The sequence below is a fragment of the Micropterus salmoides genome, unplaced genomic scaffold, assembly GCF_014851395.1.
Source record: "Micropterus salmoides isolate LMB-PRFRI ecotype aquatic unplaced genomic scaffold, ASM1485139v1 Ms_hic_scaffold_4, whole genome shotgun sequence".
In the NCBI taxonomy this organism is placed as follows: Eukaryota; Metazoa; Chordata; class Actinopteri; order Centrarchiformes; family Centrarchidae; genus Micropterus; species Micropterus salmoides.
Genome location: NW_024043372.1, coordinates 12,910,865 through 12,925,537, shown reverse-complemented (window position 1 = coordinate 12,925,537; position 14,673 = coordinate 12,910,865). Strand labels below are relative to the sequence as shown.

General features: G+C 37.5%; 1 protein-coding gene across 3 annotated transcripts in view; it reads left to right on the top strand.

Moving 5' to 3' along the window:
• The window catches only part of LOC119886988 (synaptotagmin-2-like), a 33,939-nt gene extending 19,772 nt beyond the window's left edge, over positions 1-14,167 (top strand). For 2 of the 3 annotated variants that reach the window (XM_038698009.1, XM_038698008.1), the window contains exons 2-9: positions 2,717-2,945; positions 3,066-3,223; positions 5,245-5,376; positions 6,419-6,586; positions 7,781-7,948; positions 8,354-8,471; positions 9,282-9,415; positions 9,565-14,167. In XM_038698009.1, coding sequence (XP_038553937.1) covers positions 2,741-2,945; positions 3,066-3,223; positions 5,245-5,376; positions 6,419-6,586; positions 7,781-7,948; positions 8,354-8,471; positions 9,282-9,415; positions 9,565-9,780 — 1,299 coding nt within the window. In that variant the 5' untranslated portion in view covers positions 2,717-2,740 and the 3' untranslated portion in view covers positions 9,781-14,167. The remainder of the gene's footprint in view (positions 1-2,716; positions 2,946-3,065; positions 3,224-5,244; positions 5,377-6,418; positions 6,587-7,780; positions 7,949-8,353; positions 8,472-9,281; positions 9,416-9,564) is intronic. The other variant, XM_038698010.1, reaches the window with a different exon arrangement.
• The last annotated feature ends 506 nt before the right edge of the window (positions 14,168-14,673 follow it).

Genomic DNA, 14,673 nt, shown 5'->3' with positions numbered 1-14,673 from the left:
AGTAAAAGGTTGTCAGTAGTCAATTATTCTTTAGCATTATGTTGAGCTGGTGGGGGGCATGAAAAGGCAGCATCGAAAATCACAATGTTTAGAACTAGTTGCTCCCAGAAATGTACTGCAGTAAAAATATTCTTGCTGATTCTAAACCACTGAACTGTTTTTGCTCCCAAAATCCTTATTAGTGTAATATATTGTCTGCTTTAAAACATTTTGTAAGATTTAGGGGGCACTATTTGCAGAATATTGGCAGAAATGGGATATAATATTCACGAGTATGTTTTCATTAGTGTATAATTACCTGATAATGAGAAACTTTGTATTTTCTTTACCTTAGAGTAAACCTTTTATATCTACAAAGGTAGCGGGTCCCTTTCCACTAAGCCTGCCATGTTGAACCGCCATGTTTCTACAGTAGCCCAGAACGGACAAACTAAATACTGGTTCTAGATAGAAGTTTTGCGGCCACCGTAGTTTCTCCTACATGCTTGCAAGGGTAGCGTGAGCCGAGCTGTATTGAGATTGTTACAATTTCACCGATAGGTGCCACTTAATCCTACACTCTGCTCCATTAATTAATTTAATAAATTACTACATTAAGTAAACTGCTCCATTAAGCAATTGAATAAATTACCACAAAAAGAAGGATTCCTTTTTATCTGCACCAGATTATAATGTACTAATGTAATCCAAAAGTGAAAGCTATAGTTGTCAAATGCATCCGGTTATCTGCAGCGTATGTTTTTCTCTGATTTGAGAAAAAAGAGTGAGTCTCATTTAGACCAGAGCATCAACAGCTTTGTGTTCTTTTCAGCAGGAAATGGTGTCACTAATAATTATGCAAAGAGAAAACTGAGAATCAATGCTCACTTGGGGCCGTGAGGTAAATTGATCTTGTCAGCTGTTTGTGGTGGATTGAATGTTCAGAGGATAAAAAAGGTGAACCATTGAGTAGATACACTTATTTTAATATTCTCTGACTGAGGTGAGACTGATTTGAATGGCAGCCTCCTTTTTGTTTCTAGAGTTTTTTTAGAGTTTAGTTTATTGTTAGGGCACAATAATTCATATGCAACTAATTCATTAAATGTTTTGTCTTATTTTGTCCAAAACCTAAAGATAAATAAATTAGCTGATTCGTACACTAATCAATCAAGTCATTATTTCAGGGAGAACTTCTTTGATTATGTGATAGCTCTGTTAAGATGCAGGTCTCTTGCTGGGTCTCCTTCAGTTCTGGCAGATCACTGTGTTCATACAGGGAGACGTGTTCACCTCAGTTACTGCTCCTACAGTAAGTTCTCACATCATCAGCACAATGGATGTGTTTAGTCTCAAATTACTTTTATATCCTATGGGATTTCTCAGTTAACAATTTGTGCTCATTCACATAGCTGATTTCTGTTTAATCCTTCACTAACATTTGTGATCACTCCCAGACTGTCCCTCCATCTTTTACAGAGCTAAGTAGCTTTATTGTGGCGCTTGATCTTATCATTCCTCAAACAAATGGGATCATCTTTATTGATTAATCACATAATAAGTAGCGCAGAATTTCAACAAGCTGGGCTTTATTAGGAATAGTTGAGAAACATTTTGGGAAATATTTACATTTGCTTCCAACGTAAGAGTTGGATAAGAAGATCAATATTACATTGACATTGTTGTTTTAAGTATGGAACTGGAGTCAGGAGGTGATGAGCTCGCTTAGCTTAGCTTTGCTTTGCTTAGCTAAGTTTAGCATAAAGACTATGAACAGGGGTAACCAGCTAGCCACACTTAAAATATAAATATTAACTCAGCTTCACCTTTAAAAGTGTGTTCAGACTGTAAGCGAATTTGACCACTGGCCTGTGCAGCCTGTTGATTTGTCCCAAATATCCAATGTGCCAATTGTCCAGACATTAGCTTTAAGCTGGCTAGAAATGGATGTAACGACCACGTACCTGTGGGAGCATATGTGTGTTTGTGCTCAGCTCAGACACTGACTGATCTCAGATCTCCAGTTCTTTCTTTTCCTCTAGTCTCTCGTCTTTAACTTTTATTCTCTGTAAGAGTATAAAATAGATTCATAATGCCCTGGGATTAAGTAAAAAACATTTTCAACTAGGGCGAATCATGCTCACATCTTTCCATTCACTTTGTACACAGGTTCACTAACAACTAAATGCATTGTCTTCTTGGAGTTTTGTTGTCACTGTGAGGGCTATAGCCTACAGAGGACACACAGAAAGATATACTCCTATTCATTAAGAAATGGTTACATCACTTAATTCCCCCTGAAACTACATATTGTTTTTTTTTTTTTTTCACGTTTCACTGAGATACAGCATGTTAATTAGTGATCTTCAGAGAACAAAACATGTCTAGAAAACCAGACAGCTAGATGCTGTTGGAGCAAATAGTAATTTCCCTAAAATGTTGACCTAATTATTTATTAAGAATTAGATAATATTTAAACCTTATAGGCAAATGTTTTTAGCACTACATTAATTTTTTTTTCTTCTGAGTATAATACACATCAGTTTTGTTTTGTTTGATACTCAGTGAAATTCATTAAATCTTTGGAACAATTGGCCTTAGGAGAAAGTATATCCTGAAAGTATTTTAACATATTCTAAATCATTCAGCTTTGTTCCATCTCTCCCCACTAAGGTCATCACACTACAGTTGTTTAGCATATCTTATCCTCCCTTTTTGTCTGATCTGTGTTCCTCAGGGACGCTGCACCTAGTCTTTGACAATGAAGTTCAACTTGTTCAGAAGGCCACAGGCCGTGGCAGCCGCAGAGCCCACCGGTGCCACCACCGTGACCATGGGTCCCACCTCGGTTTTCATCTCCACCTCTGTGCCAGACACCTCTGGCTCCAACAACACAGAGATCAACAAAAATGACATGTTTGAGGAGATCAAAAGCAAATTCTTGAATGAAATTGATAAAATCCCATGTAAGTAATGCGGCAGTGTAACCCCACTTTCTGCAGAGATTCAAAATGTTCTTTCTTTGTGAGAAACACCAGAGTTACAAATCAATCTCAATTTTTCCTCTGTTGTTTTAAAACTGACAGTGCCTCCATGGGCCCTGATTGCCATTGCTGTGGTGGCCGCATTGCTCATCCTGACCTGCTGTTTCTGCATAATCAAAAAATGCTGCTGCAAGAAGAAGAAGAACAAGAAAGGGAAAAAGGGCAAGGATGGCTTCAACATGAAGAACATGCAAGGCGAGGTATGATGCCTTGTGCTACCTACATGTTAAAAAAGTCACAGTAACGGGATGTTTTGGGTGATGTTTTGCCTCTTCTTTTCTGCAACAATTTATTCCTTTTTATTGTTATTTATCTCATTATTATATATTATATCACTAACCAAATTTGATCTTTTACCAGCAGCTTTTATAACCCAGGCTGTAGAGGACACAAGGAGAGCTCTCTTCCCCTCCATTTATTTGATGTTGTTGTGGTGGTCGTTTAAATGTGTGACGTATTCCATTGTGGCCCTGTGGTGAAAAATGACTCTTTGTTACGTGGTGACAAAGAATAATGAGCACTATGAAGTGGAAAGTTTCATTTGACAAGTTGCAAGTACAAAAAGCAACATTTTATAATTAAAGATAATGGATTAAGGTATGAGACCTGCAGAAATATTGGGAGATTTTGAAAGCAAAGTACAGTAAGTGTTAGAAAAGCCAGTGAGGGACATTTGAGGAACTAATCATCTAAAATCACCATAGATTGCCCTAAGCTCCAGTGACAGTTAATTAAAGCAATCAATTACTTGTGTCCACAATGTGAATTTATTGTTCCCGGCCAAAAAACAGCGTGTCATTTCTCATCATAATTGTGTTGGTGGTGGTGTTGACTGCCTTTCTTTTTGTAGTGTGTTTGGTGTCTTGTGAGTTCAATCTCTTCCTCTCTCTGCTCTCCTCCTTTTCCCCCCGCTTTGTGTCTGTTTTGTGTGTGCCTCGTGTTTCTTGACTGTGGTGGACTCCTGCTCTACGGTAGGTGGATAGCTCACGTTGGCCCCTGGGTCGGAGGGGGGTTTCATGGAATGAAAGTCGTAGCTTCCTTTGCTTTTTTTTAAAATTATTTTTAGCCCCACCCCCCAACTATTTTACTTTTGTTATGACAGCTTGAGAATGTAACAATGGAAAGCTATGATGTGCTCCATAAACCCCAGAGAGGAGAGTCTAACCATCTAACGCATTGTTCCTGGGACAATGTAACTGTAGCTCACACCAATATGGAAAGTATTGGACTACGAGATGTTTATGCAAGACACTTTTAACACTGTTAATCTGTGCATGTGATAAAGGGCATGGTTGGTTGTTTGGGAGACATGGAAACGGTGATAAAACTGCATGAAGAGCCAAATACTTGCAAATCTGTCTTTTTGAATATAACACTCAAGGAGGAGGTAGGATGTGGAGACACTGGATGGCCTGAAAAAAACAGCAAACACATTTCAAAGTTAAGGCTACCTTGGCAATAAGGCTTTAATTTTACTACAATAATAAATTTGAACTCTACATTATTCAAATAGCTGTCTGTGACTTTTAAACTGGAACCATTTATTGTTATAACGGATTTTGGTGTCACATAAATTTAGAGGTGAAACAAGGTGTGCACATTAAAAAAAAAAGTTTTGAATCTAGGGTTCAACAAAACAACTATTTAAATTCCTGCTAAAAGCAGCAGGTTGTTTGAAAGCCATCTCCTTTCACTGAATGGTATGTCTTATTTGCCTTTTAAATTGTTTATATGCACTGGCACTTGCTGTTATGAGGGGGGGTTTATAGAAACATTTACTTTCTTTAGTGAACCTTCAGTGAAATCAAAGCTCTTTCACAAACTATAGAACCATCTGATTTAACTGGAAAACTATTGCATTTATTACCGCTCTTAATGGAAATAGCATGCAAAGCCTCCACTGACTCTGGCTGTCACTGTGCTGCACAAGCATGTCGAAGGAATTGCCCAATGATCCAAAAACACTGAGAGGACAAGATGTGCAGAAAGTATACATGTGTATTTATGTGTCAGAGATTTCTCACTTTGTAAATGACCAATCCCTAGTTATTATCATCAGGTGCTGTGCAGGTAAGCAGTAACCAAAACATGTATCTCCCACGTAAAAACTCCTGGAGCTACAGTGTCTGTGGCATGCTGGCTGTCGTGGGGAGCCCTGTATTCTGATCCCCGATCCCCTGACCTTTAACACCTTGTTTTGTCTTGTTACCTTCACACACAGAAACAACAGGATGACGATGATGATGAGGGAGAGACCGGACTGACGGAGGAGGAGAAAGAAGAGGAGGAAAAAGAACAAGAGAAGCTGGGGAAGCTGCAATATTCTATAGATTATGACTTTGAGAATGCAAAGGTATGTGGTTGTCACTTGTAAAATCATTACACATATTGTCAAGCTTTAAAAGAGATATTAATATTGTAGTGAACAATTTCAGATGTGCAAGATCTGATCTAAATGATCAGATCTTCTACATGAAAATGATTTATATTGTATTTGATTAGATCTCTGTCTGTAGGCAAAAATACAAAGATACAATATAGCCCGAAGGCAGGAGGGTGGGATAAGTTAGCCTAGCTCTGTCCAAGTGTAACAAAATCCTCCTGCTAGTACCTCTAAAGCTTAGAGGAACTCATGATCAGTCGGATTGTGTTACTTTCAGACAGAGCCAGGCCAGGTTTTCCCCTGTCTTTATGCTAAGCTAAGCTAACTGGCTGTTGGCTGTAGCTGCATATTGAAAGGACGGATGTGAGAGTGGTATCAATCTTGTCATCTAAACCTTATTTCCCAAGGTGTCTAACTTCTTTGTAAAACCTCAGCAGAGCAACAGAATGACAATTTTAGCAGAGAGAGACTAAAACAACTAGATATGGAATAATAATTTTGCAATAAATCTGGCTGAGGGAAAAGGGAACACATTTGTCAAAGATTCAGTAACTTTATCATCATTACTGTAATGCTCTCAGCAGCGTATGGACACAGTGGGTGTATATGACATGAATTAATGAGGCTTTAAATGCTGAATCAAAGAGGAAATGCAGTGAATTAAGTCAAGATAAAACAGAGCAGAGACAAGAATAAAATGTGTACTTTGTCTATTCTATTTGTTCCTAATGTATAAGTAGGCCAAACATAGCTATACATATACTGTATTACACATGCATACATCTTATGGTACAGTAAAAAAAAAAAAGAGTTATCAGACTGTGATGAAAATTGTGACAGTCGATATTCAATACGTCTCCAGCTGGGAAGTTTGTCATGATTGATTGCGTGGCTTAAGTTGTCAGATGATGTTGTATTACCAATCTTTGCAGCAGTGACCTTGAATGAACAATCTTATGAACTTGCATAATTCCGTCTTCACTTCTCCTACCCACACTTCCTCTGCATGCAGCTCACAGTTGGCATCCTTCAAGCTGCGGACCTCATCTCCATGGACTCAGGTGGAACCTCCGATCCTTATGTTAAAGTCCTGCTCCTACCTGAGAAGAAGAAGAAGTATGATACCAAAGTCCACAAGAAAACACTGAACCCTGTCTTCAATGAGACATTTGTATTCAAGGTAAGTCTTGTCAGTATGTGCAGTGATAAAATATGTCTACCTTTGTTGCAGAAGAGATGCGCATCCTGCTTTCCACCCTGCTGCTTTAATATGAATCGATGATGGTGTAAACAGAAAGAGAGACATAAATCAAACATTTATGGATGATAGTAAGCAAGTTTGTTCTGCCAGCGTGTCTCTTATAGCGTTTAAGTGTAATAGGACCGACTGTGTCTTGTCAGGTTTCTCAGGATGTTTGTACTCACTGGCCTGTGCAGCCTACATGCTGCTCTTTCCTGTCCTGGTTAATAAAGCCCATAGAGACTTTACAACTGGCTCTGGGTCATGCTGGAAGCTCTGCCGTCTGCAAATTTGCAGAATACAAATCTTACTTTACAGAACTGTTCTCTCCCAAACAGAGCTGAAGAGATGTTCATTGCCACATTCAGTGTTTCACTGGGATGGTTTATTTAAGTTATGTCTTACTTTTTTGCTTGAAAGTTTTTTTTATTCATTTAATATATCTAGATGGGGCGTCTGCAAAGGATGGTAGCATTATCTTAATTCAAAAAAGTTTCATTCAGCTGGAGCATGTTACCTTTTCTAATATCTTTCTTAGATGTTTAAATCAGAGGATATATTGTGTAATTTATTTTAATTTATGTTATTTAAATGCTATTTGTCCTTAAAAACAGGGTATCTTTTTCTGATAATCATTGTTTCATCTATCTCTTGACAGTTTTTAAGTACCGGCCTCGACCTCGGTATTCACTATGTCAGTGATTTAGCTGAAAAACACCATGAACATATTCAATAACGATTGGATAATTATGCTCCAATCAACCTGGCTTACCTGTTGTTGCAAATAGACCAGCCAGAGGAAATTCATATGAACATGTTGTTGAACATATTAAAGGGGTGATGGAGCAGTGGATAAGACACAAGACTGGGACTGAGTAATATGGGAGACCCAGGTTTGATTCCCACTGAAACACATCACCAATGTGTTCCTGATAAAGACACTTAATTCCTAGTTGCTCCAGAGGCGTGCGACCTCTGACATATATAACAGTTGTAATTCTCTTTGGATAAAATTTCAGCTAAATGACTAATTAATAAAGGATATCATTTTCTTTTTACAGTCATATAATCACTAACTGAAAACACATAAGGTGTCAAGGTACAAAACAACACAATATTGTGTCTGTCGATCAGGTGCCCTATGAGGAGCTTGGTGGGAAGACTCTAGTGATGTCTGTTTATGACTACGACCGATTTTCCAAACATGACGTCATTGGAGAGGTGAAGATTCCCATGAACACCATTGACCTCGGAAGACCGATCGAGGAGTGGAAGGATCTGGAGAGCGCGGATCAAGAGGAGGTGCTGTTAACGATCAGACATTTGAAATAATGCTTTGAAAGATGTTTTCTTAAAGTGCGCAAACATTCAGACAATCATCAAAATCATAATTTTCAGACAGTAGTCAATCAATTTTCTGAAACTTTGTCTTGATAACATTGCATTACCTTGGAATTCGTAGACTGAGATATTTGACGTTTTTTTTAACGGGAAATATCATTTCAAACAGAACTGTGCAATTCTAAACAATAATTTTGACAATGTTGCTAAGATGACAAAAGGATGACCTTAATTTCAACCCAAATGAAAAAGTGCAAGACATACAGCAGATAGCAGCTGAGAGCATTTTGCTTTAGCCCATCATCATACTGTGTTGGCTAATGGGGATGTGTGCTTGTTCTTCTTCTCTCTGTGCTGACTGCTCAGCCTGAGAAACTCGGAGACATCTGTATCTCCCTCCGTTATGTTCCCACTGCCGGGAAACTCACCGTCTGCATCCTGGAGGCAAAGAACCTGAAGAAGATGGATGCCTGCGGATTATCTGGTAGAGAAATGCCCACTTCAGATATGAAATATGATGATGTAAACTAGATTACTAAACTTTTATTTGGACTGGTGTTGTTGGAAACAGTTTAGGCTTAAAGTTGCGTTTTTCTATGCCTGTGGTTTGGAATGGTGTTTCAAAGGACATGATTTAACAATAGAAACAACAACCACATGTTAGCACTCACAACACAATTCCAAAGTGAAAGAAGGCCTAACACATCAAATATTGAGAAAAGTGCACTCTGCAAGCTGAGGTTAAAGTATTTAATGATAAAAACAAGGTTTTGGTCCCTAGATCCTTTTTAGGGTAACCCCAGAACCACAATGCAAAATATTTTACAAAGATTAAACAGAAACTACATTACACAAATTTGACTAATTTATATATTTTCAGATACTACACTATTATTGATTAAATACTGTATCATACTATACAATACCATATTTGATATTCTATTAATTGCTGAACTATGCTATATATTACGTTACTATCTTTCTGTATTTCACTTTATACTATCTAATATCCCATACTATATTAAGTTGTACTATATTATAATATATGTTTTATTACATTATATACTATATTTTAGTTCTATTATAATTCCATATTAATACAGACTAACACTAAGTATCATTACTTAAACATATTATATATTAGTCTTGTGTATGCTGTTTACATATACTAAACTTGCTGACTCTGCTGCTATTAATCACATCAGTGTCACTTTAACAAAGGCTTATCTTGTCTTATCTTACAATAACTTGCCTTGATGGTCTTTATTGCTGATCTTATTGATGCCCTTTGCAGATCCTTATGTAAAGATCCAGCTGCTGCAGGGGGGTAAGCGCCTGAAGAAAAAGAAGACTACAGTGAAGAAGAACACCCTAAACCCTTACTATAACGAGTCATTCAGCTTTGAAATCCCGCTGGAACAGATGCAGGTACAGTACAAGTCAAACCAAAATATTTATCCTTTATCAGTAATAATAATAATAGACATGGGAGTAAAGCTAAGGCTTGTTTCTCCCCTCTACAAACGTTTTCACACTCATTACATTTACTTAAACATTATCTCTTGTTTCCTTCTTAGAAAATCTTGGTGGCAGTCACAGTGTTTGATTATGACAAGATTGGTAAGAATGATGCCATCGGGAAGATCTTCGTGGGCAGTAAGGCAACTGGCCTAGGTCTGAAGCACTGGTCCGACATGCTGGCTAATCCGCGCCGCCCCATTGCCCAGTGGCATCCATTGCAGCCAGAGGAGGATATTGATGGTCAGCTGGCATCCTTGGCTGCAAAGAAGTAACGAACTCCACCAACCAGCTAATGCACTAACTCAGAAATCCAGCCCCAACCCCTACTTTGCATGAAACCTATGACTTAACACATGACTACTCGTCATGAAACCTGCTCAGCAAAAAAGAGACATATTAGAATATCTGCTCATTCATGGTTAAGTCAAAAAAACAACTCTTTTTAAGCATCACATTTCACACATTAGTGTATGTTGAGAGGAGTGGTGTTGAGTTATCGGGTGACTGGTACCTGAATGATCGACTTTTGGTCTTTCTTTCATTTGAAGAAACATAGAAACTGATTCTAAGGGTGCTGACATGGAATGGAAGTCTTGGTGAAAACAATGCTGGAAATAAAGCTTTAGTTTAGTTTATAGAGCATGCTTTACTTACCTCCCCACTGCTCTGCATACACCATGCCCAGTGTTGTATCTTGTTAATAAGTGTGCTATAACTTGCAATAGAAAGTACTGTAGTATTGGGTTATTTCCTGCATAGTCTGTTTAAGTCTATTAATGCAAAAAGATTTAATTGTGAATGAATGAGGTCAGCACTGACTGCAGCGATCCATGCTGCAATATATTTATATAGAAATCTGCATAAATGATCTCTTCATCTTATCAGCTTACATTTGAGAAGGAGATACATACCGTACAGTGCAGTAGTATATAGTATGGCAGGGATGACACAGTTGACTGATCTATGTTGCTTGTTTTGTGTTGCCATGAAGGCACATCTATGCATTTAGGTTCAACACACATTTCCTCGTCTTCAGACAGATCTAATGTAGGGCAGGAATACAAGGGTGCCTTTGCTGATGTGACACTTTGAGAAATACATTAGGCTTCATTGTTTTCTTTAGCGAATACCATCCAAAAGTAGTCAGGGACACTGTGAATGTGCCATCTGGAATCTCTCTTGAGCTGTGTTGACCACTTGGATGTAAAATCTTACTTATCTGTGCACATAGTAAGGATACTAGAAGGCTTACCAATGATGTTCAATACAATCAATTTTCAATTTTGAATTGCTTTATAAAAAGCGCCATCTATCTGGTTTTTGTTTTGATATCCATGAATCGGGTTTATATGTCTGTCTTTGACAAATGTTGTAGATTCATAAACATACTGTGGTACACTTCAATACTTAATACAATAGTTTCTGGTCAAACAACATGAGGATTTCTGTCAAAGATGTTTTTATAGAGAATTGAAATGTAAGATGTAGCTGCAATTTTTAAGAGAACCTGAAGTCAAGTACGAAATGCAGGTTTGTGAAATCTCAACACGGCAAGTGCTACATCAGAATCAGGGTCAGCTTTATTGGCCAGGTACAGTATGTGTACACATACAAGGGATGACTCCGGTCTCTCGTTGCTCTTAATGTTACATCAAGCGTATACAATATCTTGGACCATTTGCTTGAACCAAATAGAGCTGCAGAATCTAGCATGTATCATGCCTCGCAGTATTTCATGTTGTTTGGATTGCTTACTCATCAGCCACAAGCTTTGTAATCACGGAACCAAAGTGCTGCAACATGGTGGTGTTACGACTTCATTGCAGACAGACTGTGTTACTGTGATGTGCAGAGGTATGGAAGCAAAATAAATGGCATAAGGATTTAAATCTTAAAGCAACTCAATACCTAATTGTGAAGTTTGATTACTACTGAATACATAATGTTGAAATTTAAGCATTGAAATATTTTACTTGTTTGAGCTATTTATCTAAATTCATGTGGTTTTAATTCCCTATCTGACATTTCAAAAACTGATTTGATGGTTTTTATATGAAACTATTTTCAAATTCAGTTGGTCATTTTGGATCTAAAAATCCAAGTCAATTCAGGATGAAATATTCAGTCTTGAATATTCAGTCAATTCAGGCTACCAAGGTTGACAAACCAAGCCAGAATGAAATGATCAGACCTCTGTTCTGCAGCAGTGACTCCCACCCACGACACTTTTTGGATCATGACGATTGGTGTCAGTGAAGAGGTACCACTTGAGCTGTGAGGATACATCCGACATGAAAGGTTGGGAAACTCTGTCAGCCAATTTCACCAAAGAGAAATTAGAATTCAGTCAGTCAGAATTTGAAGAAATTAATGAAAAAACAAAATCCAGTTTTCAAAATTGCTCAACTTGAAATGACCTTCTGGAAACATCAGAGAGGGGAAGTAAAACCATATAAATTCAAAAATATTCTTGCCAAAGTAAAATACTTGAATTCTACAGTTTCAATATCTGAATGTTAACATTAAGTATTCAGTAGTGGTTCACTTTAGAATTATGCATTAAGTTGTGTACAAAATTCATATTATTACAGCCCAGTCTTACTACATAGAAGGCCATATTTTCACTAGAAGTGAAATAATTCTGCAGGTGGGTGTACAGCAGCACACAGATTGGTCCATTCACAATACTACTTCTTCCTATTGTTAATATTATGCATCGCGCAAATCTGCAAATGTTAATACGCTACAGCATGTATTTACAAGATGATGTAAATAGTAGCATGTTTTAAAGAGGAACCATAATTATATTGTGTATGTGTGTTTGTGTTCTGTGTCATTTTTGATAATAAAACAGAGTAAAAAAAAGAGTATGCACTGACTGTCAAAGTGTATGTATTTTTGCTGAATGGGACTGAATGTATGTCTTTCCACATTAGGGTTCATGGGCTCCTTTAACACGTGGAATTAAAGCAGGGTTTCTCATGTGTAAAAATCGACTTAGTTTGTCACAATGCCCGCATGATTGTCTGGTTTTCTGTCATTGTTTGTATGTGTCCTCTGTCCTAAATTTAGTGTTACAGTATGCTTGGGTTACAAGTCATGTAATTATTCTTCATTTCTGCTTGCACACAGTGTGTGTTGGTCGCTGACCAGAAAACTGTATATATATTTTTAAAAAATAGAAGAAGAAGAAAAGGAGAATATTTGTCAGCTCCTTGATTTTCTATCTTAGTGAACCATAAGTGTTTCCTTCATTTAATCCTGCCAGATGGGTGTCAAGTCTTAGTTTATTAAATGTAGAATCAGTGGGCAAATTAATCGACTTGTAGCCCCTTTTTCCTTCCATACCTCATTAAATTGTACCATGTCATCTTATTGCTTTTCAAATAAACCTGCTCACATATGTCTGATTATACTTTTTACAGACATAAGAAATTAATGAAGCCAGTAATTTGCATAGAAATAGATTAATTAATTAATTTCACTGTATAGTTTTTAAAAAATATTGTTTCTGTGCTGAATTAGTCCTGTGAAATGTTATTACTGCATCTTATTGATGCAGTACTCTGAAGTAGCTCCAGTCAACTAACTAAGCAATTAATAATGTTTTCATTACAAATGTCACTTTCTCGAATGAACACACAGTTTAACTAATGGATTGCAATGGGATGAGCTGGTGTTGTGTCACTTGTGCATGCTCTGAGATATCGATGCTGTGTCTATCAAGCCATTTGTAATGTGGGGATTTGTTTACCCTGTCACTGTCATTTACTATTAGAGAAACCTTTATTTACACCATACACTGCATGAAGATGAACAATCCTAGTCTTCACAACAGTCCATCTTTTAGAGTATAATGTAGCTAACTCTCTATGTTCAAGGGCCTGAGAGAAATACATACCAGAAACATTTTGCATTTTTAATATCGAATCTTTTCTGAAGACTCAATTCCACAATGTCAAATTTAAGTTCAGATCTCATTGTGGAGGAGCAGAACATTACACCCTTTTCTACAATGTGTGTCAGGTCAGTCTGTCCTAGGGTCATTTAATTAACTCACTCTCATGTATGTATATGACCTGCCATCAGATTCTGTCTGCTTTTTTGTGTATTTGCAGTAGGACCAATAGAGCGTGTATTTGTTTATTGGTGTTAATGGCCTATATTATGTCACTTTTCTGCAATGCAGGCAACAAAATCCCCGTCTTCCTGGGTCTCACAAGCTATCTTGAGCACAAAGCAGACCCAAATAGTGCAAAACAACATTCGCAATGCAATACTGCCAACCTGCTGCTTCAACAATGGTTCCTCTTTAGTCCTCTTATGTGAACATAGCCATGATACAGGATCCTATGCCATCATATTCACTTTCTGAGCAACATAGACAAGGGAAATGCTTGAACGCCTTTCTTGACTCCTCTTGTTTTTGTCTTGTTGTAGAGGTGTGTCAATAGTTGTGCCTTTTTGTGAACTGCATGATTTATTTCCGTACAAAATCCATGTTTTCCAGCAAAATAGGGGAACAAAAAGACCAAAAGACTTGTACTCATATATCACTCTATGTAGAACTGAAGTACTCAAGGGAACCAAAATATGGGATGTGTTCAGGACATATCTGTACGTTGTCAAAATGTAATCATAGGAAATAAAGGCATTTTAAGTAGCCTTGTCCTGTGTGGTGTGTAATGGAATCAGAGGATGCTGTTCCACTCATGGTCAGTGGGTGGCATCATACACAGCATGAGAAAAATAGGAGCTTGATGATGATCTTTGTTTGGACAGTTGTCATGGAATTATTCAAATGTCCTTTGTTTGAGCACTTTAAGTACTTCTGATTCCAGTTGACTTAACAGATGGGGCTCAAAGTTCAGTTCGACATTGGGATTGGCCAATCTAACAATCTGCTGATAAAGATTGTGATCTTTATGTGATCTTTATGTGACTGAAAGCTTCAGAAGAGCAATTAAATGGACATTGAGGGGAGATTGTTTAGACAATTATGATTACTTGTTTAAAAAAGAGAATGAAACCTCTCCACTCACCATGTATTGATTCATATTTTACATGCAAGTCTGATTTTGCTTTAGTGCAAAATTTGAACTTGTGAAATGTTTTTGTGCAGGTTAAGAGGAAAAGCCTGTCATAGGCGACATCATTCTTCAGGG